The sequence below is a fragment of the Tamandua tetradactyla genome, chromosome 16, assembly GCF_023851605.1.
Source record: "Tamandua tetradactyla isolate mTamTet1 chromosome 16, mTamTet1.pri, whole genome shotgun sequence".
Lineage (NCBI taxonomy): Eukaryota > Metazoa > Chordata > Mammalia > Pilosa > Myrmecophagidae > Tamandua > Tamandua tetradactyla.
This window is the reverse complement of record NC_135342.1, coordinates 28351878-28365378: the sequence shown is the minus strand read 5'-3', so window position 1 is coordinate 28365378 and position 13501 is coordinate 28351878. Positions and strand designations below refer to the sequence as shown.

The following is a 13501-nucleotide window of genomic DNA, read 5'->3' as shown; positions in this document are numbered from 1 at the left end:
TTTATTTTTAACATTTCTTTCCCTTTTAATATACATTTTCAATTTTTCTCAAAATTACAGAAATATAAGACTTACCTTTTCTGACCTCACATTTCATTTCCTTTAGGAAATTATTTTCAGCCTATTTAACTATTTATTTTGGTATTGACCTCCATATCTCTAAATAAATATGCTTATACTGCAACTTAAAAGTATAGTAGGAAAGTTTTCACACATACACAAAAGTAAAGAGAATAGTATGATAAATCTTCTGTATTCATCATTCAGCTTCGAAATTCTCAACTTTTTCCGATCGTGTTTACTTGCCAGCTTTGCTCCTGCAGTCCAGTTTTGTTTTGTTGTTTTGCCTTTTCTCTGGCCTGTTTTTTTTTTTTTTTACATGGGCAGACAATGGGAATCGAACCCGGGTCTCCGACTTGGCAGGCGAGAACTCTGCATGCTGAGCCACTGTGGCCTGCCCTGACCTGTTTTAGATTTCACCCTTAAATACTACAGTATGTATCCCCAGCAAATAAAATTTTAAAAATAATATAATCACAATATTATCTTTCCTACACCTAACAACATTAATTAATTCATTACACTGGTCTTGCGGGGTTTTTTGTTTGTTTTTCCAACTTTCAAACAAAATCAAGCTATGGCTGAAGTTTGCCTACCCTTACTTTATAATGTCTCGTATTCTTTATTTGGTAATTTGCTTCATCCTGATATTGTTTAACATAGATCTCATTCCCTTTTTTCTTATAATCTGGCTTTAATTAGATTCAAGTTAGATTCTTTGGTAAGAATACCTCATAGGTTGTGCTGTGTATATATTTTACATTTTACCTGCCTGTTTATTTACCTCTTAGAGATATGAAGATTAATCAGTAGATTCAGATGTTCTCAGCCTGATCCATATATTTTAAAGATCTCCATTAACCTTTCACTTAAGGGTTTTGGCAGCCTTGACGATAATTGCCTAGATCCATTATTTTATTAGGCGTTCCTTCTGCTTTTATTAGCAGGAATTCCCCCATAAAGGAGAATGTTCTTATGAACTATTTTATTGCTCTACTTTATACAGGACAGGATTTTTTTCCCATTAAGATCTTTCAAGTAATGATTAATACCCTAGCAATTCCCACAGTTCACTAACTTAAATCATTATAGATCCATACATTTATATTTATGCAACTTGAGCTTCATAATAGTAATTCATTATTTTGATAGTCAAATCATCTCATCTTTGGCCAGAGATGGTACATGGCACATGTATCTTTAAAATACATGGATCAGGCTGAGAACATCTGAATCACTTCCCAAAGCAAACAAACAATCAAACGAACCAACCAACCGAATGATCAACAAATGGTACAGCAAAATGGATACTCAAATGGAAAAAAAATGAAATGTGAACTTGCCACACAGCGTACAAAAAAAAATACAAAGCCCATACAGAAAACCCCAACATACCTCTCACTCACCTCTAAATACCCACATCCACCAATTTAAACATTTTGCCGGTTTCTGTATCATTCTATCTATCTGTTTGTCAATCTATTTATACATTAATTTTTTAAACATTTAGAGTAGGTTGAATACATCATGCTTCTTGAACACTTAATACTTCCATTGTGCTTAATTTTTTAAAATTTATATTTAATCTCTTATCTCTTATGCTGAAAATCTTTTTCCTAATAACATCAACATTTTTGAACATCATCATTGTTGGTATTTTGGAAATTCTTTATTGGGGGCATGAGAACTGTCCTGTGTTTTCTAGGGTCTTTAGCAGCATCCCTGCTTCTGTCCACTAGATGCCAGTAACATTGCTCTCCTCCCACATTGTGACAATCAAAAATGTCTTCCAGGCATTGCCAAATAATCCTTTGGAGGGCAAAACTGATTTCTCTCTCTCTTTCTTTCTCTGTCTCTTTCTCTTTCTTTCCTTCCTTCTCTCCCTCCCTCCCTCCCTCTCTCTCTCTCTCATTAAGATTGATATCAGTATTACTCAATGTAGTTTAAGATTTCTTTATGGGTTTTTCCTCCCTTAGGTTATATTCTACTAGAAATGTACAGTCAACATACTGTATTTTAAAGTCATTTGAAATAATTCTTCTGTGTGTGATTATGGCACTAACTTGATATATAGATTTACTCATTTCCATTTGTTTTCAAAAGGTAGGATTTCTTGGGCTTTTTATACTTTTTTATTGAATGTTTTAAAAATGAAAAAGTATTTACATGGTTCCAAAGTCAAAACTATAAAACAGCATGATGAGGAGCCTATGGACCAAATTGCTCCAAGACACTGAAATGACTTAGGGCTTTATAACTGCAGTATTTTATCTTATTCCTGGCTCTCAGATGTTGGGCATTTTTCAGCAGGATATGCAAAGCAGGCCAGCTATAAATGGCAAAAAATTTTGCTTATATTTGGCTATTTTTTAAACAATTGGATGTGTAAGAATTTGTGTTTGTTGTCAGCAGGTTTTTTTTTTAACAGACCCAAACTGCTTTGAAGAAGTAAACAATGCATAAGGCCCATAAACAAAGGCCATCTTCGACTTATTTATATAATTACCAGGAGATGCCACAACAAAACTCTGGGCTCCAGAACCACTTCTGCTAAAATGTCATAAACATAATAAATGCCTCATGCCTAGTCTCTTTACACTCAAGTCAGTTTTTGTTTTCTTAGACTGGAAAAGTTTTATATTTTAGTGTTACAAAAATCCAATAATATAATATATCCCATCCATAATTTAAAATCTAAATGATAGTGTCAAAAGATGCAGAGATGATCTTATAATTCAACAGCTAGTCCTTATTTTTATTTATTTATTTTAACTTTTTATTGTGTAGTGTAACATACATACAAAGCAAAGAAATTAAAAAGCAATAGTTTTCAAAGCACTCTTCAACAAGGAGTTACAGAACAGATCCCAGAGTTTGTCATGGAATACCATATGATCCTCTTATATTTTTCCTTCTAACTGCTCTAGAATATAGGAGGCTAGAGGGCTTAAATATTGTTTTATCTTCACAATCTACTTTTTTCCTTTTTTTTTAAATAAAAAATGACATGTACAAAAAAGCTATAAATTTCAAAACACAGCACTGCAATTAGTTGGAGAACATATTTCAGATTTTGACATGGGTTGCAATTCCACAATTTTAGGTTTTTACTTCTAGCTATTCTAAAATACTGGAGACTAAAAGAGATATCAATGTAATGAATCAGCATTCATATTCATTTGTTAAGTCCTATCTTCTCTATATAATGCCACCATAACTTTTGATCATTCCATCCCTCTCTTTAGGGGTGTTTGGGCTATGACAATTCTAAATTTTTGATATTGGAAGGGTCTGTCACTAATATGGGATAGGGAGGAACTATCTGATGTCCTGGAGAGGCTGAGCTAGGTTTCTGGAAGGTTACTCTAGTGCCTGGAACCCTTGTGGAATCTTATAAATTGCCCTAGGTGTTCTTTTGGATTGGCTGGAATGGTCTTGGTTGAGGATTGGCAGGTTATGATAGGTAGCAAGGTCTAACTGAACCCTGCTTAAGAGCAACATCAGAGTAGCCTCTCGATTCTATTTGAATTCTCTCTGCCACTGATACTTAATAATTACACTTCTTTTCCCCCTTTTAGTCAGGATGAAATTATTGATCCCACAGGGTCAGGTCTAGATTCATCCCTGGGAATCATCTCCCATGTTGCCAGGGAGACTTTCACTCCTGGATGTCGTGTCCCACATAGTGGGGAGGACAGTGATTTTACTTGCAGTGTTGGGCTTAGAGAGAGTGAGGCCACATCTGAGCAACAAAAAAGGCCCTCCAGAAGTAACTCTTAGGCATGCCTATTGGTAGTCTAAGCTTCTCCGTTACCTACATAAGCGTCACAAGAGTTAGCTTCATGATCGAGGGCGTGGCCTATTGATTTGGGTGTCCCTTAAGTTTGACACAGTATCAGGGGATTCCCTGATGTTAAGGCTTCATAGTTCTATATTCTTTCTCCCCTCCCTCAGGGGGCTTTGCCAATACTTGTTGATTATCTGCTTGATATACTCTAGGATCTTCCAGGCGTTACAACAGTCTATACAGGATTAAAGGACCTCTTTCTTATTCTGTTCTCCCTGTGTTGCACTTGTTCAAATACAGATAGGTTGAATTAGATTATGCACTACAGAATATTTCAGGTCCCAACCAAATAAACCTTTCTTCCATTGGTCTCAGAGAGTATGTGTGGTTCTAAAACATAGACACTGTCTTCCTTACTGCTGTGTTCTGAATTATTAAGTCGGTTTTTAATTGAAATGTTATGGATATATCTTATATGGCATATCTAAATCATATCTAGAAATGTAGGTATGTCTGGAAAATTTAGGTTTTAGCTCTCTTAACCTCTGCAGGATGGAAAAACATAGAAGAAGGTTGGAATAGATGTTGTCAAAGTGGATCCACGATATTTGGCTGATAGAGTCCTGTTTCCTATTCAGACTTGAAAGAAAGTAACCCTCTTCTTTCAGCCCCATTCTTATCCCTGTCATTTGAGTATCCAAATCCTCCATTCTTAAGCTTTTCCAGTGAATGGCCAAATTATTTTGTTCCTTATTGGCATTTTCTACCTTCAGGGTACTTTGTTTAGCTTCTTGGCTCTGCCATCAGTTTATAGTTTTCCATACACCTTTCATCTTCCAGTATTTTGTTGAATCTTTGTTTGCCCTTGTTTACAATTCTGTTTTCTTTGTCTTATGGGTTTGACCCTTTATTCTTTTTCTCTCATTTTAATGAAATTTTAGGAAGGAAGAGAAAGAGATATAATCAATCCACTGTGTTTTACCATGAGTGTTAATTTTATTCTGTAGTTATTTGACTTCCTATTCAGTCATGTGTTTGTCCTTTCATCTTAATTATTCTGTCCATTTTGCTGATTTCTGTAGTGTGCAGGGACATTAAAAAGCAATCAAAGGGTGGTACAACTGGGCAGAATTCTCACATGCCATGCCAGAGACCCGGGTTTGATTCCCACAGCCTGCCCATGCCAAAAAAAAAAAAGCAATCAGAGCTCCTTGGGCCTATAAATATCAGTTTTCTCTCCATACTATTTTCTATAGGAGTTACCTTATCAATCCTTAGAAACTAGGGACATTTACACTTTGAATTTTGCTCGTATTGGAAGATTAGGGCCAACATTAAAGATTTAGCTCTACATTAGCAAATTTCTTAAATGTTATTAATAGTTCAGTAGAAGAAAATTCACAAGTAATAATTTTTGGTCCTCCATTTTAGAAGTTTGGGAAGTTGATGAACAGATCAAGAAGAAACAGGAAACACTTGTGAGGAAAAAAGTCACATCCATCTCCAAGAAAACTCTGATTAAGGAAAAAGTCAGTGAGTGTAAAAAAGTTACACAAGTATTTCCTCTTAGTTCAGACATCCTTACTTCTAGACAAAGCTTCTGTGAATATAAGTGTTTGGAACATAATTCAGTCTCACTGAGTAGTGAGAAAGGCTCTGTAAGAGAGAAGAATTATGAATATAATGAGCATGAGAAACCATTTTACCATTGCTCATCACATGTTGTAATTCCTTTTAAATGTAATCAATGTGGACAAGAGTTCAGTCATAAATTTGACCTCATCAGACATGAAAGAATTCATGGTGGAGAGAAACCCTATGATTGTAAGGAATGTGGAAAAGCCTTCAGCAGAAAGGAAAATCTAATTACACATCAAAAAATTCATACTGGGGAAAAACCTTATCAGTGTAGTGATTGTGGAAAGGCTTTCATCCAGATGTCAAACCTTATTAGACACCAGAGAATTCATACTGGGGAGAAACCTTATGCATGTAAAGATTGTTGGAAAGCCTTCAGTCAGAAATCAAATCTTATTGAACACGAGAGAATTCACACTGGAGAAAAGCCCTATGAATGTAAAGAATGTGGGAAATCCTTCAGCCAAAAGCAAAACCTTATTGAACATGAGAAAATTCATACTGGGGAGAAACCCTATGCATGTAATGAATGTGGTAGAGCTTTTTCTCGAATGTCATCTGTTACTCTACATATGAGAAGTCACACAGGAGAGAAACCCTATAAATGTAATAAGTGTGGAAAAGCCTTTTCTCAATGCTCAGTATTTATTATACATATGAGAAGTCATACAGGTGAGAAGCCCTATGTATGTAGTGAATGTGGGAAAGCATTCTCTCAAAGTTCATCCCTCACTGTACATATGAGAAATCATACAGCTGAGAAACCTTATGAATGTAATGAATGTGGGAAAGCCTTCAGCCGAAAAGAAAATCTCATTACACATCAGAAAATTCATACTGGAGAGAAGCCTTATGAATGTAATGAATGTGGGAAAGCATTTATTCAGATGTCAAATCTCATTCGACACCAGAGAATTCATACAGGTGAAAAACCCTATGCATGTACAGTATGTGAAAAAGCCTTTAGTCAGAAATCAAATCTCACTGAACATGAGAAAATTCATACCGGAGAGAAACCCTATCATTGTAACCAATGTGGAAAAGCTTTTAGTCAGAGGCAAAATCTCCTTGAACATGAGAAAATTCATACTGGAGAGAAACCATTTAAATGTAATGACTGTGGTAAAGCCTTCTCTCGAATCTCATCCCTTACTCTTCATGTGAGAAGTCATACGGGAGAGAAACCCTATGAATGTAGTAAATGTGGAAAAGCCTTCTCTCAGTGCTCATTACTTATTATACATATGAGAAGTCATACTGGTGAGAAACCCTTTGAATGTAATGAATGTGGTAAAGCATTCTCTCAAAGAGCATCCCTTTCTATACATAAGAGAGGTCATACAGGTGAGAAACACATAGTATACTGAATAAGAGAAGAAAGAGAAATTAAGGTCGTCTCTTAATTTCAACCCATGTTCTACCTAACTTTAAAAATATCTTGGAGTAAATTTGATAAAAGATACACAAGATCTTTATGGAAAAAGAGTAAAGCTTTGTTGAAGGGCAAAGGAAGTAACTAAATGAAAAAGTCCAATATCAAAAAAATGTAAATTCTCCTGAAATTAGTCTACAGACTTAATGTAGTTTAACAAGAATTTCCTAGGAACTTTACAAAATGATTCTAAAATTCATAGAATCTGTGGAATGCTGAGTCAGTTTTTAAAAAGAACAGAGAACAATTTTTAAAAGAACCCTATACCATATATACATGTACTATAAAATCATAGTCATTAAAAAGTAAGTGGGATTAATGCATTAAATAGGTAAATAAACAGGTTTTATAGATTAGAGTGTCTTGAAACAGACCCCAGAATAAATGTGTTAGGTAACATATCATGAGTCAGTAGGGAAATGATGGCCTGGTCAATAAAAGTTGTTGGAGTATTTGACTCTCCATATTAGGGAAAATAAAATAAAATTACATATAACCTCACACCATTTAAAGAAATATAATTCCAAAGGACTTGAACACTGGAATGTGAAAAGCCAAACTAAAACTTTGGGGGGAAAATACAAGATACTGTCCTTAAGACTTTGAGGCAGAGAAGCATTTTTTAAAAGACATAATAACCCTGCAGTTCCACTTCTGGATATACATCCTAAAGGAACTCACAATATGCTTTAAAGATACATAAAATTATATATGTAAATTGAAAACAAATAAATATTTATCAATGAGGTAATAGATGAATAAAATATAGTCAAATGATAAAATGCTATATGGCAGTTGAAAGCAATGAAGTACATCCATATTTTTAAACATGGATAGTTATTGGAAACAGAACCGAGTTGAAGAAAATCAAGGTACAGATGATACATATTATATAATGCCGCTCATGTAAATTGGAATGAAAATATTTGCAAATAACAAAATTCTGTTTTTATTGCTGGTACATGTATGTCTGTAAAACTATTTTAAATGGATTAGAAAGATACACACCAAATTATTGATAGTGGTTGTGTCTGGCAGGAGATTGGGATTGGGATGTTCATGCTTTAATTTAGCATTATTTGTAATTCTTTATGCCTTAAAAAACAACACTTGTAGCATACAAAATAAATCTTAAAAATTAATGGATGTGCGATGGTATGTGGGTGTCTTAATAGTGTTTTTCTAGTTATTTCTCCGAATTAAAGGGCCAGGGGAAAGCCTGTGCCTAAAGAAAAAATATTATAATAGATACATATGCCCTATCAAATGCTATTTCATCAAAGATATCTCCCAAAAACAGGTAGTCCTGTTTTTAATATGAGATTAACATATTATTCTGTAATACATATTTTTTACATTTTAACATTTTGAAATTGGGACTCATTTCAGCCAATAGTGTCTTAGATTCAAGTAAATATATAATTACTTTATTAAAACTTTGCAAATGAGGCAACTGTAACAAGTCAAAAATTGTCATTTACTGTTCCATGACATCATGATATACTACTTGTGGTCCCTATCCTCTGAGTATGTTTAGCATTATTTGACAACAGATTTATTTAGCTCCTAGTATACTACTGAATAATATGTAGAGTCATTATCGGGAGAATATGGTTTTTATGAGAAACTGTCTCTAGGATATTAGTTTTCTTGCCCTGTAAGTTTCCATATGACCACCCATAATCATTAATGTTATTGTTAATTATTAAAATACTTTGAAATAAGAAAGCCTTTTTATTTCTTTGAGGCAGCCATAAGCAATTGTATAAATAAAATTGCTTCATTCTTAACCTACAGATCATTTTCTTATTTCCACAACCCTTGACTTAATCAGCCTCTCTAGTTTTGTTTGGAAATGGTGGGATGGTTGGGGGTGGTCTCAGATCCTGAGCAGTAACTTTAGAGTTATGGTATACTACTTGTGGTCCTTATCCACAAGTGCTCCCTGAGCAGTAACTTTAGAGTTCTGGGCAATATATTTAGAGTTCTTCTAGTGTTCCTCTAAAACTGCTATTATTTATAACAGTACATGAACCAACCCTTACTAAGAGTAATTTTTTATTATGTCATCTCCAAAATATTATGATTTAAAGGAAGTCATTAATGCCTTTTTTAAAGGAGATTGGGATTGGGGGTGTTGATCAAAAAGGATCTTTGGCTTTTATATTTGAACATCATCTGATTTATTTGGAAACCTCATATCACAAAATTCTTTCCTATTCAAATGAAAGTTGTGAAATACAGTCATGACTACATCAATATTTGGATTTTATTAGCTATCCTAAAAGATTTACAGTGACTTAGGACTTATCAGTAGGTGCCGATTTTTATGGAAACAAAAATTTACCAAAATTTAAATATTTAAATGAATATTATTATTTAATAGTCTCTTCTTTAGAAGGTTATATACTAAATCCAGTTTTGAAAGCACACTTAACACTTGTAGTCCTCTTTTAAAAAAAAAATAGCTTCAAAGTTCATGTGTTGCCCACACTAGAAAACCTGTGTACTATTATTTGCAAGACTTTGTTTTTTGTCTAAACTGTCATTTTATCTCTGATTTTCTTCTTCATGTTTGTTTGACCCATACTTTATATGCCTTAGGTCCTCTGCCCATTCCTTTGCATGGCTTCAAAGTCACTAGAGCAATTTAATGTTTCACTTAAGGTTCATAAGGTACCTCTTTCAGCCAATAAGAATGGCTGTGCTTATCAGGTGAGGTTAAGTACTTGAGGGTTAACCTCAACCTAAAATATAGGAAAGATGTTTTACTGAATCTGTGTCAGCAAGTGGGTGATCTGAGCTCTTTAAATTCATTTATTTGGGGTATTTTTTTTCCCTACCCTAAAGGGTTTAAGTAATAAGATAAGTGGTCGAGGTAGCATCTGAAAAATCATTAATTAAAGCATGGTAATCCCTGTTTACCTGGATATACATGAACTGCTGCCTGTAGAGTTTCTATTCTAGATTTTATTCTTTTTTCAACTTCAAAATGTCCATTTCCTGAAAATGACCTTGGCACACATGAAATAAAAAATATTAATGGTGGTTTGAATTAGAGATACATCAGTAGAAATTGGTAGATTTGAGATGTATTTTGGAGGTGAATGAATAAAATTTGCTGATGTAAAAGAGGAGGCAAAAAGAATAAGGGGTGACATTTATGGTTTAGGGGGAGAAACTGAATGATGAACAATTGGCTTAAAAATGCAGCAGATCAGAGAGGAGCATTTTGGGGTAAAGATCAGGTAATGGAATCAAGTTCTGCTTGTGAACAATCTTTTTGTTTGCATTTCCCAGAAACAGACCTTGAAATGAGGATTCACATGCAAGGGATTTATTAAGAAAAACCTAAAAAAAACAGGGCATCGAAGAAGAAGAAAATGAAAGAGGAAATATCAGAATGCAACCTCAGGCATAGTCCCACCATGGGTCATTTCAGCCTGATCGCTAGGAGAATTCTGGAGTAGAAATGCAAAGTTGGGAATAGTTTACACCACCACCCCTCTTTTCTGATACCCAATTGCAAGTTTGGGGTCCTAAGACGACATTCATTTTTTATATTAATTGCAACATCAGGGTTCCCCGTGACCACCTTCAGTTTCGATAATTCACTTGAAGGACTCACATAATTTCCTGAAAGCTATTATACTCATTTTATTACAGTGAAAGGATACAGATTAAAGGCAGCCAATGAAAAAGAAGCATGGGGCTGAGTTCAGGGAAATTCTGAGCATAGAACATAAGGATGTCCAGAGTTTTTATTGGGGCTCCATATGTAAGGCATGGTTGATTTACCACATGGGTAATCTCATTCTCCAGACCTTTTACATGTCAAACTGATACTGCATGAGCCATAGCCCCAGCCAAAATTACGTTGTTAGATGATCTGAATACCCGTGGCAAATAAAGACTCCATGGCAAACAAAAACCCTTCTTTTAGTCTTAACACGTGGGCTTAGAGGTTACCTCTTAGGAGCCAAGGGCAAAGACCAGACCTCTCTTTGGGCAAGGTTAAATTCCTTATTACACAGTAAGGAGTGCCGCAGAGTTGTTTCAGATTGCCCCTGCAGGACTGAGGTGCTGCCAAGTGCCAGACATCTTGAAAGCTCACAACTCATAGCTAAGTTCCCCTGCAGGAATTGTTCTCACATGAAGGAACTGCCTGCCTCTGGCTACACTGCCTCCTTAAGGGCAGCCTGGTCCCCTTTGCCTTAAGTTAGGACTACTCCAAAGAGCCATCCTGGCTCTAAAACTACCCAAGGGATTGCAACTACATCACAATTCAACTTCTCCTTCCACCCAGTTCTGTTTCCCTCATTCCTTGGCAGGTGATGTTCCCAAGAGCTCTCCCCAGTTAACCACCTGAGGACAGATCTCCATTTCAGATTCTGTTTCCCAGGGAAACTGACCCAAGAGAAGGGGGATTTTGTAATAGCAATCTCAAACAGAAAATTTTAAAGTATTTTTAATTCATTAAAAAAATAGTAAACTCATTGCATGTTAACATATCTTTTATGAAAAATAATTGCTTTCCAGAACAAAAATTTTTAGTGAAAAGAGTGGCATTTTTATACAATTTTGCAAATCCTTTTATGGTCTGGCTTAATCGATGACAGCTAAGTTCTCATATCTGCCTCTGCATTCAGTCTGTAGTAGCGTCACATGTCATGTAGGCTCTGAGAAACTCATGTACCCTCATAAGAGAAAGAGAGTGAAAAAGGAAAATAAAGTCTTAGAATTATTACAAAAATAGTTTTGACATCAGGGACCCTTAGGAATTTCCAGACTACTCTTTATGCACAGCTGTTTGACATCTGGCCTGATCTCTTCAAAAACTCAATGTCATGGACTAAAGAGGTATGTGGGGGAGGGGAAATGGGAAGTTACTGGCATACTATTAATATACAAGTAGTCCCAGATGGAGGGTTGGAGAAGCAAGAAGGGTTGGTAAACAAAGAAAATGTTAAATATGTGGATAAATATAAATGAGTATTAACAGTGGAAAAGAATAGTAGAATTGTACAGGGGTGAAAAAAGACAAAATACTGGAAGACAGTGGCATATAATTCAGGGGGGTTACCATGGGTTTGAAAGTATTTCACGTTCCATTATTGTTAAATGTAAGGCTAATAATGTTTTAAGATACAATTTAATTGCATGTGGCAGGGACCTAAATAACCATACTTTCAAATGGAAGCTGATTTTTCTGACCTCCCTTTTAATTGTCAGCAATTAGATAGTCCAGGACTGATGTAGTTCCTCTTTTTCTCTGCACATCCCAAATCACCGTACAGAGCAGAAGACAAAGAGGTACTCTGATTTATTTTAAGGACAGCTTTCTAAAGTTACACACATTACCTTTCTTCACATCCTGCTGGCTAAAATTCAGTAAGCAGCCAGAAGAAACTGCAGAATCAGCTGGGAAATATAGGTTTTTAAAACCAGATAATCATGAGCCCACATTTTCAAAGCCTAAAATGGCTATACCAGATATATAAAGTTACTGTAAAGTTACTGTAAAACAAAGGCCACTAGTGTAGAACAGAAGATGCAGCAATCAAACTATACAAAGAAGATATTTTAAATCAATGCAATAATGATGGATTAATTAAAATCTGTGCTGGCATAACTGGGTTCCCATCTGTATGGAAACAAAGCTAAATTCTTACTTCACACTTATAAATAAATTTCGGCTGGATTACAATAATAAATAAACAACTTTAAAATAATATGAAAAATTTCACAGTATTAATGTTGAGGTGAGAAAGGTCTTCATAAGAAAGAAAATACAGAAAAGGCTTATTTTCAGTATAATAAAATTTTCAGTTTGGAAAAAGCAAAAGTAAAAGACATGTTAAACATGGAAAATATCTTTTATTTTTTATTTAATGTTTTCATTAATAGAGTTCATTCAAATTGATAATGATCAGCATATGTCTATAGGCAATTACAGAGAAAATCCAAATGGGAAATACAGGAGAAAATATAATTAACCTTATTAATGAAAATAATTTTAATTAAAGCAGTAATAATATGCTGTTTTTATGCATTAGTTTGCAAAAATTACAAAGATTAACAACATCCAGCAGTGGTGATGATGCAAGTAAAAGGGTAATCATTCATTGCTGGGGGAAATGTGAAATAAAGTGGTCCTTTTGTAAATTAAACGTGGAATAGCTATTTTAAAATCTGGTAACAATTTTGAAATGCCCTGGAGTGTTCTCCATAGCAAAGGGCTTCTCTTCCAGGGAAATAACATTACCAGAAACTTATTTACTTGGGGGAAGGACAATTAGCTACCTTCAGCTCCTATTATCCTTACTCTTTCACCAAAAGGTAGGAAAAAAATGGTTAATAAATACTTCTGAAAGACACATCCCAGGAAATCATATCCACTAAAAGGCTGAGATTTATATTCATAAGATTTTGGAATATTTCCCCTCCTCACACCTTACCATCATAATAGTGCTCCAGTATTATAACAATGGATTTTAACTGAAAGAACTAGGCACAGACTGCACCTAAGGAGTTACGAGGAAAAATCAGGGACAACAGGTGAGGGGGGCGAAATAACAATAAGG

The 13501-nt window shown here is 34.8% G+C and overlaps 1 protein-coding gene across 2 annotated transcripts in view; it reads left to right on the top strand.

The window, feature by feature from the left end:
- Positions 1-10196, top strand: part of ZNF568 (zinc finger protein 568) — an 85487-nt gene extending 75291 nt beyond the window's left edge. For both annotated transcript variants that reach the window (XM_077133386.1, XM_077133387.1), the window contains exon 6: positions 5279-10196. In XM_077133386.1, the coding sequence (XP_076989501.1) occupies positions 5279-6852 (1574 nt within the window). In that variant the 3' untranslated portion in view covers positions 6853-10196. The remainder of the gene's footprint in view (positions 1-5278) is intronic.
- The last annotated feature ends 3305 nt before the right edge of the window (positions 10197-13501 follow it).